The sequence below is a fragment of the Selaginella moellendorffii genome, unplaced genomic scaffold, assembly GCF_000143415.4.
Source record: "Selaginella moellendorffii unplaced genomic scaffold, v1.0 SELMOscaffold_57, whole genome shotgun sequence".
Lineage (NCBI taxonomy): Eukaryota > Viridiplantae > Streptophyta > Lycopodiopsida > Selaginellales > Selaginellaceae > Selaginella > Selaginella moellendorffii.
The window spans coordinates 259,679-277,879 of record NW_003314318.1 but is presented as its reverse complement, the minus strand read 5'-3'; the positions used below and the strand labels follow the sequence as shown (position 1 = coordinate 277,879).

The window sequence follows — 18,201 nt, the reverse complement described above, 5'->3', positions numbered from 1 at the left end:
TGAAAGTGTTAATTTGGCTCCAAAGCAATGTCACTATGAACTTTTTGCAAAAATCTCAAAACAGTGCTCTGAAAAATAAAAGTACAATGGCGTATCTCCATTCTGAATGGTTCGCTAAGCAGACGCCACGTGGGACGCGGCGACGAAGAAAAAGGGAGGTGCCACGTAATACGCAAAGCCACCGTTTGTTTTCAAGGGCCTGGATCTCGAAGAACCCTACCACTTTAGGGCTAGCACTAGGGTTTAAGGGAGAAATGGGGTGAAAGGAGCGACAGGGCGAGATAGTGGTGATGGATGCGATTCAATGGGGCCCGGAAGAAATCGCGCTCTTCAGCAGCAAATACTACGCGGCGTGCTTCGCAGGAGGATTGCTCTCGGCGGGGACGACGCATTTTCTCGTCACTCCATTCGACAATCTCAAAGTAAACATGCAGGTATGGCGGCAGATCGATCAAAGAATCGTTGTAGAATGTAGAGATTCACCGGGAGTTTTCTCCTTTCCCCATTCTTCCAGGTCCATCCAGCGAAGTATAGCGGAGGAATTCTCTCTGGGTTTGGCGTCTTGTGGAAGGAACGCGGTCCTACTGGGCTTTGGAGAGGCTGGGGAGGGAAGCTCTATGGCTATGGAGCTCAAGGAGCTTGCAAGTTTAGTCTCTACGAGTTTTTCAAGCATCGCTACTGCGATGCCGCTGGCCCCGAGAACTCGGCCACGTATCGGACGCCAATCTACTTCGCCGCCAGCGCCTGCGCACAGATGATCGCCGACGTTGTTCTCTGCCCCTTCGAATCGATCAAAGTTCGTCTCCAAGCGCAGCCGGGCTTTGCCAAAGGATTGATCGATGGATTTCCAAAGGTCTACTCGGCCGAGAGGCTTCCAGGGTGGGCTTTCTTTCTAGTTTTCTTTTCTCTTCCAGGACTTAGTATCAACAGTGTTTTTCCAGGCTTTACAGAGGACTCTTGCCATTGTGGAGTCGCAACATTCCATGTAAGCAGACGTAAAGATTCTACGCAGAACTCACGCAAACAGTTGGTCACTTTTTCCGTTTCTCTCGCAGTTGCCATGCTCATGTTCACGTCTTTCGAGCACTCGGTCGATTTGATCTACCGTAACGTCGTGAAAAAGCCCAGGAGCGAATGCTCTACGACGACCACGTTGCTCGTCACCTGTGGAGCGGCTTACATTTCGGGGATCACCGGCACAGTCGTGTCGAATCCAGCTGACAACGTAATAAGCTCTTTGTATAACAAGGGAGGGACTGTTGTGCAAGTAAGCCTCATCCATCCCTGTTCATCGTTTCGTCGTGTCCTTGTCTCCTGGTTCTTAATCGTCTTCTCCTCTTTTTTAATGGATGTTTTCCAGGCGATCAAGAGAATCGGTCTGGTGGGGCTGTTCACGAGAAGCTTACCGCTTCGCATCGCGCTCGTGGGTCCTGTTGTCACAATGCAGTGGTTCATCTATGATTCCGTGAAGGTCTCCATTGGTTTGTAAGTGATCCTCTCTCTCTCTCTCTCTCTCTCTCTCTCTCTCTGGGACGACCTTAACGCTTAACAATTTTTTTTTCTCTTCTTTTGCTTGGACAGGCCAACCAGTGGAGGAACTTACGTAGAGGAGGAATCTTCGGCATCATGATTCACAGAGGTATGTTGCTTGTTGACGCATGGAGGGGGTCGATAGTGATGATAGCTAGTCAAGAGAGAAAATAACGCATAATCATTTTTTCTTCTGTACATATTTTTGTGACGCATCGCCAGAGAAATTCAGTGCAGCAGTCCATCTGTCGATCCGTCTGACGCCGTGCTTAAGATTTGAGAGATGCATTAGGAATTTAAGCAGCAGCGATCCTCTGGCTCGTTTTTTTCACTTGTTTAATCGAGTCACAGGTGCAATGTACTCGAAAAGAGAGAGTTATATCATACTAGCATCATGAAGCTCGCATTTGACTTTGAGTTTTTTTAACCTCTCTCTCTCTCTCTCTCTCTCTCTCTCTCTCTCGCTCGCTCTCTTTTCTCGTCAATCTCACTAGTTCGATCCATCATCGATACCGAAAGTTGATGCAGCGAGTTTTTTAAGTCCCGAGTTCTCGAAGCCCGTGAAAAAAGAGAAAGTAAATACGTAAGCTTCTTGTGGGGTATTAGTTTGTCTGTTTTGTTTTCGCTTCTACAGTGGTAAAGAACCACAAGGTTGCCTCGGACAATCGTTTTTCAATTGACGAAGAAGATGATGAGACGATTGCATTGTTTGTGTTTTCTAGTGCATCGTTACGAGTCGCTGGTTACAAGGCGAGTGTGGTTTTTCTTTGAGTTTCCTCGTCTCAATGCACATAGCTTAATAGACTAGATTTTCCTTTTCTAGCAGCAGCCAAAACAACAAAAAAACTTTGACAAGCTCTCATCAAGGATGACATTGTCAGCAAGATCGAGTTCCTTGTCTACGAGTGCTTCACTAGCTTGTTCTTTCTTGCTCTCCCAAAACTCGGCCTATAATCGTCCATGGCTTCATGCCGCCATGGAAAAACACGGAGACGACGAACGAGAAGAAGTGGTTTGTGTCCGGACAAGGACGAAAGTCTCGTTACCCGTGTTTTTCGTGTCCATGATCTGTTGACCCTCATCCTCGTAGGTAATACAAACAGTATAGATAGAAAAATGTATAAATACGTATGTCGCTTGTTTGAGGGTGGTGCGGGCTTTTGTTTAAGGGGCCGAGATGAATGCCAATTTTTTTTGCGCTGGGTCCATGTGAAGCGATGGATCCAACTCAATAATGTTAAGCCGAGCGATCTATATCTCGGCATTTGGGGCTGCGATTGCGAAGTTTTAGCTGCCGGAGGGGGAATTGGATTTGTCGCCGGAATGTTGAGCGTGATATTGGTTGGATCTTGGATGGACAAGATCTCATCGCTTTTAACTTCGTGAATAAGAGGGAAAACGAGGATTGATGGAAGGGTGGTGAGACATCGCAGTCGAGGTCTAGATTAAAGAAAAGAGAGAGGGTTTTGCAAGAGATCCAATCCAAGAGCTTGGGGGAAGGGGTGTCGATCCGACGGCCCAGATCTCCCCGGCACACAAGTGGCGGAGGATAACTGGTCCCCGCGCTACACGTCAGCGTAGCCGCAAGAGGACGAAAGCCGCGCGCGTTGCGAGCTTTGTCGCCGTGTGGCGGACTGGGACCCAAATGCGGGGCGCGGCTGGGCCATCGGATCTGCATGGGGGGATCGCGGCCGTCCACTCCGGCCTTGATTGGATCGTCAAGAATGTCAGGAATCCATGGCCTCCGTGTTGCTCGCGGCCGTAACACAACGCGTAAATCGTATGTCGGTATGGGGCCCAAAAGGAATGCCAAAAATTAGATAAATTTTTGATATCATATGGAATATTTTAAGGAAATAAAGACGCTTTTTTTGGGGGCGTCTTTTTTGTCAACACACAACAGAAGCTTTGGATATGTCCCGAGCCGCACCTCATAAAAGCTGCGCGGCCTTGGAGAAGAAAGAAACTACGTAGGATCAAAGATTCCGGCTTTTGTTTTGTTGCTTTGTTTGAGCATGTAATGTAATGCAGGGGAGCGGTGGATCGATCCATCCAATTTATTGTTTTTCTTTTGGGCGTGTATAGTTTTTATATTTGAACAATCCTAGGGTCTCTTTCTTTCATCCTAGACGACACATTTTCATCCCATCCCGCGTCGGCACTCGTAATTTGGTTGCAGGGATTCGAACAAGAGTCAGATATGCTTTGGCGGTTTGCTTGGCATTTGCAGCATCGCAAGGATTTAATCAGAAAAGAAGTTTGTGCTCTGATGAAACTCAAACTCGATCCGAGATCACGATGAAAAGCGAGTAAAAAGCCCGGGGGAGAGAAAGGGTCGAGGAGATCCCAATCAATCAATCACCCCATCAATCAATCAATCACTCGCTCCATCATATGGAATTCCTCTATCAAATGCATGGGCTTGTCAGGAGTTACACGCAACCCCATGAGAAGGTTGCCCGCGTTTGGCAACTTAACCAACTTGTAGACAACATTTATGCTCTCTATATTCCTCGGAATCTTTTAATATATTTTCGAGGTCGGGTCATGGGAATGCGTGCCCCGCCCGATCGCCCGCTCGTCCCCCGTCCCCGGATTTGTGTGCTTGTGTGTTTTCTTCCCCCTGCGATGGATTGTTGTTTTGCGAGAGGGCAGCGCGAAATTGGGGATTTGTTTCCTGTCATTGAATGCAAGTGCAAACACAGATGGACATGAAAAAGTATTCGTCTTTCTTACCTTTCAGATAGATAGATATAGATGGAAGGGAATATCTCACCCGAATATATATGTATGAATAAATTACTATAATGCCCGCGAATTCAGCAATCGCTCGCGGGTCAAAATGGCGTTTGTCAACCGTTTTTAAATCCCCACGTCTGTTGTGATCTTTTACGCTCGGGACTTGACCCCGTTTTTCTTTTTCCACCTCTTTTCTTGGAGAGATTTTCTAGTTTTCCTGATTTTGGTTTTTGGTTTTTTGAGAGGGTGCAGCACCACACACCCGTTGTTTCGTTTGTTTGTAGCCAAAGGAAGGAGACAAACGCTGTGGGGCTCCAAAGCTTTTGTCACAAATGGCTGCTCCTTTACGTTGCACGAGAGAAGAATGACTCTCTGTAACCTGGGGTGCCATCTTGATCCAGCCCTTCTCATTGATCAAGCTGTAACATACAGAGAAGAAACTTCGATCAACACGAGAGCGAACTCTCGTGAAAGTTCCACCAAAGAGTTCCTTATAAAACAACAGTGTGAAAAGAAAGATATACAAAGATCCCCTCAACTCAGGCACACACGTGAACTTGGCCACGCCGTACCGGTTCTTTTCCAGGCACAGTTACGTAACGCGGAGAGAAAACGTACGAAGAACTAAGTACTTGGGTTAGGCATCGCTCGCGGCATTAAATGATTAAACCCCCGCAAACATTCACACATGTACGGAGAGACAAGCGGAATGCCAACGTGCGTACAGGCCACGTCATCTCTTTTGGCCTTTATTTCCTTTTTTTTTATACTTTTTTCTTGTATATATATATATATCAACCTGACCTGCACTGCATGAGTAAGTTGCAGCCATGGAGCTGTTGTTATTCTTGTAAGAGAGAAGTTGGCATTTTGTTTGGCAGCCCATATACATCTCTCAAGCCAGAAGGGAGGGTGGCAGTGAAGAAAAGGGCACATTTAGTGAAGTTTTTACAGAAGCAGCTGAAAGTTGGAACAGCAACAGGAGGGGTCCTGCAACAAAAAGTATCACCACCTCTGCATATGACCACAACACACATACATCAGACTCACTCCCTAACTCCTCTCTGCTCTGTGTTGCATTCAATATGAAAAATGCACCACCCTCTTTTCCAGCCCAGCCCAGCCCAGCAAGTTGCAAATGAGAAAACAGAAAAAGAAAGAGGTTTTTGTTTAAATAATAAGATCATGAAGGAAGGAAACCCTCCTGTGAAGCTTTCATGTCCCTGTGCATTCCACAACTTTCAAGTACGGTGCGCTGGGGATGCATACGTATATAGCTACGTGCATGTCACCACTGTAGTGGTACAGCAATCCATGATACGGACGGTCTCACACAGCAGCATTACCTGTTATATTCCCAACAGGGGCCCATCCCCTCCCGAGGGATGTTTGCAAACAAACAGGAGAGCTGGATGCCAATGGACGACCAACTTCATAACATTTGTTTTCTCATTATATTTGGTGTTCACGTTGTTGTCTCCAATTTTATATCCATATTGCGATCTCAGCTCGATCAAACTGCAAAAGTCGATATCCTAGGTAGAAACCATGACTTTGGAGTCCTGGTCATTTTTTTTGCATAACCTAGAGTTAGGAGTAGAGCCGGGACCACCCGATACACAAGAATGCGTCCCTGTGATCTTCCGGATTGTACACTTCAAAAGCGCGAGATCGATTCAAAATCTTGACCCTAGACTCGTATGCAAATGGTTTGCACTGTACAACACATGACCAGAAATTCCAATTCACGGCAAGCGCCGCGTCAGCATGCCAGCTCGCTGACGTGTCATGGCCAGCGATGGGGCCATGCAAAGCCATCCCCGACACCCAGGCGTCTTTGCCACGTTCGTGGATGTCGGCATCGCGCGGGCCATGGCACACGTCACCATGCCACGCTGGCCAGGCCAGCTACCCACCACCAAACGCATACCAATATCACAAAAATTCATAACATTTTGAGGCGCGTATAAGCTATGACAGGAAATATTTTCCTTGATTTTACTACCCATTCCTATGCCTCTTCGCGTGGCATATTCGCATTTGCCTGGGCCCTTGCGAGAAAAGAAAGGGGGGAATCTTCTCACCAAGAAAACGCCAGCAGCTTGTGTCCAACAGAAAGCCTCCAACGCAAGGAACGGCTCCTCGTTAGATACCTGACTATGGAAAGGACTTTTTTTTAGAGAAAAAGGATGGAGGGCAAATTGTTTTGGCCGTAGAAACACGTCTTCTTGGGTGGTGGTGGTGGTGGTGGTAGTGTGTAGTCTACTCTCTTTCTTCCAGTGAATCAAGAGTTTTTTTCTAGGATTTCTTTTGGCCCCCGCAGTCGCAGCATCGATCAGATTGTTGGCCAGTCGTCCAGCCATGTTGCTGCTCATGACCCACGAAAATCAATTCCAAAATCATAAGCTGACCGGGCCCGGAACTCAATGGAAACTTTTAAACCATGATTAAACTAGTGCTCTAATGATACTAGTTGCTTAACTTTTATAGTTTTGCCATGCGTACATAACTATAATGCCACGATCTCGTCACCAAACATAGCTCCAAAGAAGGGGAATGTGTGCATTTTCACGTCCCAACACCGGAGGGGCTGGGATCAATCAATTCTTCTGGTGTTTTGCGGAGGGACAAAAACAAACAAACTAGGGATACAAGCGAAAAATCTCAAGAATGTTGGCTAGTGTTATTAGTATATATACTTGTGGCGCAAGCGAACAAGGGAAAGGGAGGTCTTTGTTTTGGAAGGATTTGTATGGAGCCGCACATTACTTTTGGAGCGCGCATTGCAACCCCATTGATCTCGAGTGATCTCTTTTACATAAGTGCATTGAGATTGACAGAAGTAGATTTCATCAGCCGCTAAACATATATTAGAGGAGAGGAGAAAAACAAAAGGTAATTTTTAAGCCTGACAAAGTTGATATCACCTGGAAAGTTACCTTTTAACTTCATTTGTTATGGTGTCTGTAAAACCTGTGACAGACAGACATGCATTACATATTAAGAAAATATTATATCTTTCTCTCTTTAAGCCCTGGAAATTCTGCTGAACAGACATGTGCCCGAAGCTTAAATTTTGATAAGTTTCAATTTATATACCTCTGCTGAGCCTGGGTTTCGATACATAATCGTAAAGAACATACATCACTATAATTTGATAGTGCTTCACCAGCTTCTGAACTCTAGTCATTTTCTCCATTGTTATTGGCTTTGTGGGTACTGTCATTCTTTTTTGCCTGGTTCTTTCACCAATGCAGGAAGGGAGAGTTGAAGCTCCCAAGAGAGGCCGGGCCTTATATAACAGTTAAGCTAAAGAGCTAGAAAACCTTGACAGTATCAATCAGCTTCCAGTGCGCATTGCGGGGTACATTCAGTGTCGTGTGTTGATTGAAGCTGATTGAGGGCAAAAGGGTGAGGGAGAGGATCATGTAGTGTAGATTTCACATTTGAATATGATTAGGGGTAGCAATATTGCACCACCTTTCACTTTCACTTTCTTATGCACATTCAAACAAGTCCAACAGTGACATTTTCTTGGGTGGAATTGAATTGTTCAACAAATCTGAACCTGGTGCTTACAAATTCAAACCACCCCAGCAGCACAGCCTTTCTTTCCAAATCTAGAATTGCACCCATAAATGTGGGGAAGAAACAAAGTTGTATTATTGTGGGGTTGCATGCCCTTAATTTGGCAGCAGCAGAGATTCCTTCATTCCATGGCCAAAACGAAGAGGCAGTTTGTTATTCCTGTTAGAAGAGTTGGTTATGGAGGAGAGGCTGGCTGCTTAATTATTTCTTTGGGGGCTGTAGCCCCTGTGTTTTTTTCCAAATTATTGTCCTTGAAACAGGCTCCATTCCTATTTTGGAGAGCATATGCTGGCCCCGCTCTCCTCAAGATTCCCCTGAGAAGGAGCCAGTAGCAGGAAGAAAAATAAGGCAGTTAATATACACGGAAAACATGAGAGTTATTTGAGATGTTTTCTTTTTTAGAAAAAAAGAATGAAAATATCTGCTTGTGCTGCTCCTCCTGCTACTGCTCCTGCTCCTGGCTCAGCCAATGCAACTATTCTATTCTGTTCTATTCTAGCTTGGTATTTAACAAGCCTTTTGTCCCCATAAAGAGCAATCACAGGAGGAGGAAGAGGAAGAGGAGGAGGAGGAGCTCACAAAGTGATGTAAGAGAGAAATGCAGGGGCTTGAAAATGAAAGCAACTGGTACCACCACCACCACCACCACATTCAACAGTTTGCAAAACGCAAGCTTTTTTGCCATTCATTCATCCATCCATGAGTAGCACACATCCATTCAGCCCCCACCCAAACAGCCAAAGGGAATAAGTAACTATTCCTCCTCCAGGAGGGAAAATCTTTTTTGGGGAGGCCAGAGCGGACTCACACAGGATTCGAACTCCAGACCACCTTGGAACAGACTGGTTTGCTCTTTTAAATCACTGCAAAGCAAAAGAAAGACGAATAAGGGAGTAATCAAAAAAAAAAGGAAGAAATATTACACACACAGGATAGACTAGAGAGAATGTGCTGTGTCTACTAGTGGTGTTATTCTGGGAGAAGGAAGGAACGAATTCAAGGAGAGAGAGTGTTGCGAGAGGAAGAAAAATGGAGAGTAGCAGCAGCAGCATGAGCCAGCGGCAGCTAGCAGCAAAGCAGCAGCAAACAGATCTAGAGAAGTAGATCTACCTTTGTTGTTGTTGCATTCGCCTCCTCCTCGAATGCGTTTTTTGCGCTGCTGCTGAAAGCTCCGCTTGCTTCCATCTGCTTGTTGGCTTGCACATAACACGGCGTTCCTTTGTTTTGTCCTCGTCGTCTCCGTCGTCTCGAGGGCTGTGGAGAGCAGTTTGCCGATAGTTAGCACCCGCAAGGAAGCAGAAAAAGATCAATCCTCTCTTCTCCTCTCTCACTCACTCACTGGCGCACAACACACAACACACACATACACGCTGCTCGTAGCCAGCGCAAGGATAAAGAAGTTAAAAACAGTTTGGTGTTTACCTGGAGATTCGTCGTTCATTGTTTTCGCTTTTGCTCTTACTCCTGCTCCTCTTCCTCCTCCTCTTTCCGTTTGGTTGAGCTGATCAAGTGGTCCCTTTGTAAATGCTCCGAGATGGGCTCTGCTGTTCCGATTAGAGCATCAGTGGTCCCTTCTCTTGGCTGGCTGGATCAACAGGAAGATTGCACAAGGATGTGACTATGTTAACACTTGCATCTTCTCAAGCGCATGGGAAAGGCATGTTCCTTACAGCCTCCCCCGCCTCAATCTCTTTCTTCGCCTCTCTCTCTCCCATCTCTCTTCGTTGTTAAGCAGCTCCAGCGAAGTTCTTCGGTTTCTTGGCAGCGCAGCCAGAGATTGTCATCTCCCTCTCTTTGGCATCCACAGTATCGGGATTTGGAGATCACAGCAGTACCGACCAGTTGTAGGAGAGAGGTAGATGTGCCGCCAGCGATCTGCAAACGCAAGGATTCTCCCGTGAGCAAGAAGCACACAATTATCGAGCTCCAACCTTGATAATTGCAGGAAAATCACCTTGTCGGTTCCAAAGAGTCTCTAGGTAGCGGGCTCCGGGCGGCTAGAGCTCAGAACGCGTAATGTTGCGGTGCTGAAGATCGTGCTCTCGAGAGCTGCAGCAATTGCAAAGAAGGTTTCTGGAGCAACAGTAGAATTCTACCTCGAGAGGCCGTATATCGGCCAGGCAGCAAAATTGAGCTCGAGTTCATCAGCCGGAGCGAAGATATGACGCTGTCCAATATAACAACCGCGTCTGGCGATTCCGGCACTCGAGCAGACAGTTCTGGAGTTCAGCAGGCTCATCTCCACGGCTCCTTCAACCCGGGGTTTATCTCAGGTGGTGCTGCTCAAGGGGAACAGCAGCAGCAGCAGCAGCCGCAGCAGCCGCCCGCCAAAAAGAAGAGAAATCTGCCAGGAACTCCAGGTACAAGTCTCGGTCTTTATTACTCTCGTGATTCGTAAATCTCTAAATTCTCGTTGTTTGATTGATCTTGCATGCACACGAAGGGACCTAGATCATAACAAATCCATAAAGTTGTCAGTCGAGTCCTTTGAGTGCTTTCTTCTTCTTACCTCAGCCGAATTTTGCAGACCCAGATGCGGAGGTCATCGCATTATCACCCAAGACCCTCATGGCCACAAACCGATTTGTCTGCGAAATTTGTGGAAAGGGCTTCCAGCGAGACCAGAACCTGCAGCTCCACCGGAGGGGCCACAATCTCCCATGGAAGCTCAAGCAAAGGACGAGCAAGGAGCCCCGCAAGCGAGTGTATATATGCCCAGAAGTCAGCTGTGTCCATCATGATCCATCCAGAGCGCTCGGGGACCTGACCGGCATCAAGAAGCATTTTTGTCGTAAGCATGGCGAGAAGAAGTGGAAATGCGATAAGTGCAACAAGCGGTATGCTGTGCAATCGGATTGGAAAGCGCACTCGAAGACTTGCGGCACCCGAGAGTATCGATGTGACTGTGGAACTCTCTTCTCCAGGTAACAATTCTCGGCCCCTCTCGCATCTTTGATATATCTGCGGATGAATCCATGAATTTGCTTGGCTCTACATTCCTGCAAAAACTCGAATGAGTACCAGAAGGAAAGGACAAAAAATCCGAGTTTTTTCGCATGCTACCTGAAGTAGGCTTATAGCTAGATGGAAGAAGGCAGCGCTAGAGATATGGTTAGAGTACTTACTGACCATTGTTGGCATCTTATCTCAGGAGGGACAGCTTCATCACGCATCGTGCCTTCTGCGATGCGCTCGCGGAGGAGAGCGCCAGGACGAGCAAGCCACCGCTGCCGGAGGGAGTCATCAACAACAACATGCCACCTTCTCCGCACGGTCAGTACGCGATCCGCATGCCTCCGGGAGCAGCCGGCGTGGGATTCAGCGACGAGCTTTCTGCAATGGGAGCAATGCAGCACTTAGTACCAAGCGACGACTTCCAACAAATGCAACGATGGGGAGCGGCTGCCGGGGGCTCAGCCGGTCCGGGAGGAGCGGCACCCCGACTCTCGCTGTGGGTCGACCCGGGAGCTGACAGCAGCATGGGAGGCTTCGAGTCGTCGCCAACCGGAGGCTCACCGTTTTCTCTCAAGAACAATGCAGGCATTCACAACGGGGTCGGGATGGCGGGCATTCTCGGACAGCTCGAGATGGACATGCCGAGACAGGCACCGGGAGGACACTTATACTCGAACAGTCCGTTTGGAAACTCGGGACTCTCGGCACAGGGATTCCACTCGCCGACACAGCAGCAGCAGATGGGAGGTGGCAACATTGCAGACATGATAGCAGCGTTTAACAATAGGATGGAAGCTCGCGGGGCTGGTGGCTCGGCAACAGCGGGTCTCTCACTCTCGTCAGCCAGCGGAAGCAACGCGACCAGCTTTGGAGTTCCTCGGCAACAAGGACCCTCGGCATCGGCCGCGGCGCAGATGTCCGCCACGGCACTGCTCCAAAAGGCAGCACAGATGGGAGCAACCGCGAGCAACACTTCTCTACTCAGAGGATTCGGACTGGCTGGATCGGAGTCGAGCAACTCTTTCAACCTGGGGGCTCTCTGGCAGCATGCAAACAGTAGGCAGCAGGACCAACCTGGTGGGAGGTCATCGTCTTCGCCAGGAAACATGCCGAGTTCTTCCCAGCCGCCACCCCAGCAGCTGCTCCTGAGACGACCCAGCGACGTCTCGGCGGAGGTGTCCGGCTCCGGATCGTCCTCGGCTTACGGCGACCATGTCCCGCGATCATCTAACGAGCACATGAACATGATGCCGGATCAGAGCTCATACAACGTGTTTGGAGCGGCAAACATGAGCCAGTACTCATCGCTTCTGGGAGGTGTGAACGCGGCGGCGCTGGAGAATCCATCCGCTCAAATGATGGTGTCTGCGGAGGATGGTTTAGTACGCAGCATGGCCGGGAAGAAGAACAATCCTTTCAGCGAGCAAGCAATGCTGGCAGCGGGACTCCAAGGAAGATTGATGCCCAAGGTGGAGGAAGGAAGCGATAGAATGACGCGGGATTTCCTGGGAGTGAGCGCAGCGACGAACGTACCTGGGATTATGGGAAGGATGCCTCCAAACATGGTGGATTTCAGTAACAGCAGTGGCCAGCGGGACAACAACTCGATGAAATCCTCCTCGGCCGGGGTTGGAGCTGGAGCTGGGAACAGCGGCTCGCCAGGAAAATCTTGGGAGTGTTCTTGATCATCATCGATCCATCGGCTCGGGGGGGCTCTATATAATTACGAGACTGGCAAAATCCAAGCTTTTGGTTGATTGATTCATCCTAGACTAGAGAATAAATCTGTTATCACTTCGATCGACAGCGATCTCTTCGGCAGCGATCCAAGAACCTCCGCATCGAGAATGCGCGTTGAGCGAGATTTCAACGATTCGAGCTGAGAATTTCGAGAGGAATTGGCTTACCTGAGATGTAATATTATTTTCAAAGCGATTGAATCTTTGCGTGATCCGCAGTGGCAGTAGACAGACAGCGATCGCGATCTCAAGCGCTATCGTCCGGCTTCACGCATTTCCTCCTATCGCCCTAAAAATTAAAACCACCCGAGAAACCCTAGATTTCCATTTCAAATTGCGAATATCCTGCGCTTTCCTTGTACACTAGAACCGAGGGTACCAGAACATTCCTTTGATACCCTCGGGGTCCGTTTGAAAGCCTAGAGCTCTGTAAAATTCCACTACTGCAAAGACCAACGAAGAAAACGTTGTCAAAAACCACGAAAGAAATATACATTGAGAGATGAAGAGCTTTACCTTGAGCGTCTGCAAAAAGTGTGATGTTTCCAATGTCTCTGCGGAGCAACGCCCTCACCATTTGCTCCACGAGAGCTTTTCCTAGTCCTTGTCCCTGTACAAAAGGAAACTAGACGAGATCAAAACGTTAGTCTCGATGGATTTTCTTGCCTGATAGTCTGGATCGACGAGAACATCCCAGATCGTCGCATTAAACGCGTGATCCGACGTCGCTCGAGCAAGTCCAATGAGCGATCTCTCCTCGCAACCTGGAAGAAAAGGTTCCGATAGTGAGAGCTGGAAACTAGAGAAATCTCTAGCTTCACTTCCTCTACTCCTATAGAATTCACCTAGTCAGTGGAAAGATCGAGCACCTCCAGAAGGCAATTGTCTGTGAAGATGGAGCGTCGCAACCATGTAGCTGTTCTTGAGTGCCGCTTCGACTTTTCCAACCGGTCTTCTCGGCCATCCTACCTGTTTGTCGATCAATGCATGTCAATCCATCAAACCAGAAGAATGAAGAGAAAAAGAACAAAGAAGAACGACTAGATCACCTTGTCACAAAGTTGTTGTAGCTCATAAACATCCACCTCTGCTCCAGTCGCAAAGACAATCCTTTGTATTGTTCCATTCTCTTGGCATTTTTCTACCAAGACAATGTCTTCCTCTCCCTCGATCTCTGCCTCCGCGTTTCTGGGAACTGGCTCTACAATTGGAGTCGACGAGTTCGTCTTTAGAACACTAGGTAGCCAAGAAAAACGATAAGAGCTCGCTCAAAATCACACGAGTAACACTTACCCGCTGATAGAATCCCACAAGCTCGCTCTCAATCGATAATAATCTTGTGTAGCTGCAAGAACAAGCGACGTAATTCAATATCTAGAATGGAATGCGCTCTACCTGGCCTGGAAATCCACCATTGCGAAGAATTCGATGGAAGCGACTGAATTGCGCTGCCGGCATTCCAAGAACCGAAGATTTCAGTGCGTCCTGCCCTAGGGAACGAGTCGAGAGGAGCGTACCTACATCTCTGGCGAGGAGCTATGGACGATGACGCTGCGGCTAGGGCACCAAGGAGCGCTACACTGGTGCCACACACACTCGCCATAGATGGGAAGAAAGAATTGCACGACAAGTGGACGGCACGGATCTTCCCCGGTTTGTGCGAGGTGTAAAAGGGCGTTTACATTTTAGGGCTTTTGGAGTTTTAGGGTTCTAGCGCAATGCCTGTCGCGGAGGACATCCCTGCGGAAGCTCTGGAGGAGGCGCTGGATTCGCCGCCGGCTGTCATGGATGATTCTCCTGCTGCGCCAGCCGGAGAGCGATCTTCCGAGGTAGATTCAGGAGAGAAGGAGAGCGCCACCGAGGAGAAAAGCAGCGAGAGCATTGAGGCGACAGAGAATGGTGCCGACGCTCCCAAGGAGGTCGATGAGAGCGCTGCGGAGAATATCGCGCAGCCGGAGGTGCCAGAGGAATCGAAATGGGCGGCGGAGGAAGTCCAGGGGCCGGAGCTAACGTCGGATCGAGTGCAAGGAGCTGAGAAAGAAGGCCACGAGGAGGATCTCCTCAAGGAAAAACAGGAGGAGAAGAATGGAGAAATGGAGAAGGAGAGCAGTGAGGACGTGGTGAACGCATTGTATGAGAGGATGAGCTCGGCCGTGGCGAGCGCTCACTCGGACGGGAAGAAGGACAAGGATCACGATCGCAAAGACCCAGTTGTGGACTCGGTGATGGCGGTGGCGGCTCCTTTTGTGGAATTCGCGGTGGCTCAAGCACAGTTTTTGAAGAATGGCATGTCGGAGACGACGGACGTTGCCGTGAGAGCGGCATGCAACCAGCTTAGCGAGCTCCAGGACTCGTCCACCACTCAGTACTACTACGCGAAAGTACGTACAAGCTTCTGTGTAGCGCCATGGATTTTTTTCTACAGGGATTTTTCTTTTGACGTCGTGCAGGACGTATCTTGCAGGACATGTTTTGGAGATTCAAGCGGGAGTACCGGGAGTACGAGAACGTTTTCTTCTCAACTTTGAAAGGTTTTTTTCTCTTTTGTTCTGGTCTTTTGCTCGATGATTTATATGTTTACTCTTCTCAGATGGTGTGAAAGCTGCTACTGCTAGTCCTGGAATGGCTGCAATGGTGGCAACGGGTGCGGCATTTCTGTTCTTACGACGTAAGTATTGATCTTTGCAAGTGAGTTAGTGCGACCTTAAATACCTGGAACAGGCCCCAGAAGGCTACTGTTTAAGTACACGCTGGGACGTTTCCGGAGCCAAGAGGTTTGCATGTTCTTATGTTTTGTTGGTTTAAATCGCTTCTTCTTTCCAGGCGATGGCAGCAAGCGCGCAGAAGAAGGTGGTGGAGCTGCGTGAAGCTCTTGAGCTACAGAAGAACGAAAAGAGAAAACTCGAGGTTCGCGCGGCTGATTTCCAACTCTCTCGTTCTTACGCACATCCTTTTCAGGAGAGGTTCAGGCTTGCGGAAGATGAATTTCTGAGGGGCCAGTCGAAAATGGCGTAGGTTTTTTGTGTGGTTATGCCCTGGTTTTTATTGGTTGTTTGTAACGCGCAGGAATGCTGGAAGTCAGATTCGTTCGCTTGTCAAGAGCATGTACAAAACAGAGAACCATGCGCAAGGTTGGTGCACGAATCACTCCACTTCTATTCTCTTATGATTTTGTTTCAGGACTCTTGGAGAAGCTGAGAGACATGTCTGGCAAACCCGCCTTTCATCTGCGAGCGGAGGTAGAGCTTGTTTTCCTTGCTAAGTTTCTCATGATTCATTCGTGTGCAAAACAACAGGTGGCATCAATGGCTTCCGAGGCAAAAGCACACAGATCTTCGCTCGACAGGAACCTCTACAGAATCGCAAGCCACAACATCCGTGTTTGAGTTTGTGTTTGGTTCTCTCTTTTTTTGTTCGGCCCGGAATAATCCGAGAGACGGAAGTAGAAAAGTTGCTCCACATTGTATCATTTTACTCGGGATTGGCCTTGCGAATCTACTCTTCTTCTTCCTTCCAGTGGGACATTCTTTGTTTTATTTTATCTACAAGTAAACACGACAATGATTCGAACCCGGCACGTTGTTTTTAGGATCTTAGGATGGCATGACCTAGCAAGCACCTGCTGTACGCCATAGCCTCCAGCTGATCGGTTCATGGCTTCAATTAAATGGTCAAGACGTTGACGAAATTTCAAGAGGATCTGCAACCCCTTCTCGAGACATCGTGAGATCAATGTGTTTCTGGATGCTAAATCCAAAGCAGCCACTGTCGCTGAAGTTAGCTCGCATTCCTTTACCTGGGACCGCCTCCTGCCACACCTTTAATATATATGAATGATAATTTTGGGGAGGAAGACGTCGCACAGAGGCATGGAAAATCCATTAGAATAGTCAATCCAGTTGATGATTTGGGCGAAGGAAAACGGATCAATCACAAAAGCTTTCCAATTTTCTCACATAGCACAGCGTGTGACAAATGGGATGAGAGGTCTTCCATCAGAAAATCTAGGCGTCAATGATCTTGAGAGCTTCTTTTTACAGCTCCGGGCTCATTTCGTAAGGCGATGGGACTCGCAACTCTTTCTCATGCTACCAGTTTGAGAGTTTTCTTTATTTGTTATTTACCCTTAAACGTGGGCAAGTCAAGTTATTAACTGCATAGTAATTGATTGATATATCATCGCTTACGGGCAGAACGTAATGGTGAAAGCTCCTCCGGTTCCAGTGCCAAAAGTCTTGGTGTTATCACCAGACCAGCTATAGGCATCCGGGCATCTGGCACGGACGTTCTTCGCGTACTGAGAGTTTGGATCGTTCCGGTTGGGACTGGCACAAGTATTCCCATTCCTGTTCGGACAAGTCGCTGCCTCCGGTCGGCAAATTAGACCTCTGCCAGATCCAGTGATGCTCATCCCAGTGTCGATGAAGAAGCCATCCACGGCGCTCACGTCGTAGAAGTCATTGTTGCTGTTGCGGTTGATCGAGAACTCGGCCAGGAGGCCGGGAGTTCCAGTGCCGATGTTTCCCGCCCAGCGATTCGGAGGATTTAGTCCACGAGATGCGCCGGGGGCGAGAGTGAATCCGGAGGTTCCGATCGAGGGGCCCCCGGCGTTCTCGCGGACGATGATGTTCTGCGAGCGCCCGCAGCGATTGACAACGTTGAAGGAAGTGGCTGCTGCGAGTGGGATTGGTACAAAACAATGGGTTAGAGCAACAAGAGCAACAAGAGCAACGAGGATGGCAGTAGAGCTTGCCATTGGAACTGTGTATGCTATACCTCTCTAATAATATTTCAAGTTTCTACACGGATTTATATAGTCCAGGGGAAAGAGGTTGTGGACCACACAACGTTGAACACCACCCGTGAGTTCGGTAAGTGAGAAATTTCCTTCGCGCCACAAGACTTTGAAAATCATGCTCATGAACAGTACATGTGGTTTGATGAATTTGAGTCAAGGATTTGCTGCTGAACTTTGTTCAGTTTCATTCGTTTTGCTTTGTCTATCCTATATTCTGTTTTGGCAGTCTTGTGGTGCCATGAAACTCTGCAATTAAGTTTGCAAGCTTGTTGTGGGTGTTTTCCATCGCAATCGTATAAGTACTGTTTTAGATAAGTGTTTTAACAATTTAAGAAAAAGAAAAACAGAACAAAAATGTATATTTTGTTTAATACTTAAATATGTTTCTTGGAAGACCACCCGTGAGTTCAGTTCACGTCACAAGACTTTGAAAATCATGCTCATGAACAGTACATGTGGTTTGATGAATTTGAGTCAAGGATTTGCTACTGAACTTTGTGAATTCCCAATGCAGCTCTCAGTTTCATTCGTTTTGCTTTGTTTATCTATTTACATTCTGTTTTGCCAGTCTTGCGGTGCCTAACAAGAAGCATGAGATTCTGCAATTAAGTTTGCAAGTTTGTTGCGGGGGTCCTAATCATATAAGTTTAAATGTAATGTCTTAGGTAGGTGAGAAATGGAGGAGTGTTTATTGCTTGTTCTTCTTTTTAGATATACAGACCCAAAGGTTTTTTTAGCTCCACTTTAACTCTACTGCATCTGGGTGGAAGAGCATCTTATGAAAGGATGAGTTTTAACAAGTATTATCCAATGAAATTGGGTAATTAATTTCATTACATATGTAAAAATAAA

At 47.8% G+C, this 18,201-nt stretch overlaps 5 protein-coding genes and 2 long non-coding RNA genes across 8 annotated transcripts; 3 read left to right on the top strand and 4 right to left on the bottom strand.

Annotated features, from left to right (window-relative positions):
• The first annotated feature begins 231 nt into the window (after positions 1–231).
• On the top strand, positions 232–1,936 carry LOC9654660 (mitochondrial phosphate carrier protein 1, mitochondrial). Its single transcript, XM_024688427.1, has 6 exons — positions 232–434; positions 515–879; positions 942–985; positions 1,056–1,267; positions 1,361–1,485; positions 1,582–1,936. Exons 1-6 carry the CDS (start codon positions 291–293, stop codon positions 1,628–1,630), a joined length of 939 nt encoding a protein of 312 aa, XP_024544195.1. The 5' UTR covers positions 232–290; the 3' UTR covers positions 1,631–1,936.
• Positions 1,937–8,599: 6,663 nt separating this feature from the next.
• Positions 8,600–9,083, bottom strand: LOC112351086. Its single transcript, XR_002993987.1, has 2 exons — positions 8,968–9,083; positions 8,600–8,720 (listed from the first exon to the last, which is right to left on the bottom strand). It is a non-coding gene; the product is annotated as an uncharacterized LOC112351086 (long non-coding RNA).
• Positions 8,814–12,616, top strand: LOC9654460 (protein indeterminate-domain 1). Its single transcript, XM_002983278.2, has 3 exons — positions 8,814–10,217; positions 10,385–10,781; positions 11,009–12,616. Exons 1-3 carry the CDS (start codon positions 10,019–10,021, stop codon positions 12,495–12,497), a joined length of 2,085 nt encoding a protein of 694 aa, XP_002983324.2. The 5' UTR covers positions 8,814–10,018; the 3' UTR covers positions 12,498–12,616.
• On the bottom strand, positions 10,213–10,413 carry LOC112351087. Its single transcript, XR_002993988.1, has 2 exons — positions 10,367–10,413; positions 10,213–10,304 (listed from the first exon to the last, which is right to left on the bottom strand). It is a non-coding gene; the product is annotated as an uncharacterized LOC112351087 (long non-coding RNA).
• Positions 12,617–12,850: 234 nt separating the features above from the next.
• On the bottom strand, positions 12,851–14,233 carry LOC9654659 (acetyltransferase NSI). Of its 2 annotated transcripts, XM_002983152.2 has the most exons (8): positions 14,069–14,233; positions 13,947–13,999; positions 13,845–13,896; positions 13,601–13,787; positions 13,421–13,520; positions 13,218–13,315; positions 13,068–13,161; positions 12,851–12,994 (listed from the first exon to the last, which is right to left on the bottom strand). In XM_002983152.2, the coding sequence occupies exons 1-8, from the start codon at positions 14,152–14,154 to the stop codon at positions 12,915–12,917; spliced, it is 750 nt and encodes a 249-aa protein (XP_002983198.1). In that variant the 5' UTR covers positions 14,155–14,233; the 3' UTR covers positions 12,851–12,914. The 2 variants fall into 2 exon arrangements, with proteins under 2 accessions (XP_002983198.1, XP_024544051.1); XM_024688283.1 differs by having other exon boundaries at positions 13,947–14,218.
• A 4-nt stretch (positions 14,234–14,237) lies between these two features.
• Positions 14,238–16,073, top strand: LOC9654459. Its single transcript, XM_002983277.2, has 9 exons — positions 14,238–14,932; positions 15,016–15,082; positions 15,142–15,219; positions 15,273–15,325; positions 15,375–15,458; positions 15,510–15,562; positions 15,618–15,682; positions 15,732–15,790; positions 15,848–16,073. The coding sequence occupies exons 1-9, from the start codon at positions 14,270–14,272 to the stop codon at positions 15,935–15,937; spliced, it is 1,212 nt and encodes a 403-aa protein (XP_002983323.1). The 5' UTR covers positions 14,238–14,269; the 3' UTR covers positions 15,938–16,073.
• A 661-nt stretch (positions 16,074–16,734) lies between these two features.
• On the bottom strand, positions 16,735–17,307 carry LOC112351071 (thaumatin-like protein 1). The gene has a single exon (XM_024688233.1). The coding sequence runs from the start codon at positions 17,305–17,307 to the stop codon at positions 16,735–16,737; it is 573 nt and encodes a 190-aa protein (XP_024544001.1).
• Between the last annotated feature and the right edge of the window lie 894 nt (positions 17,308–18,201).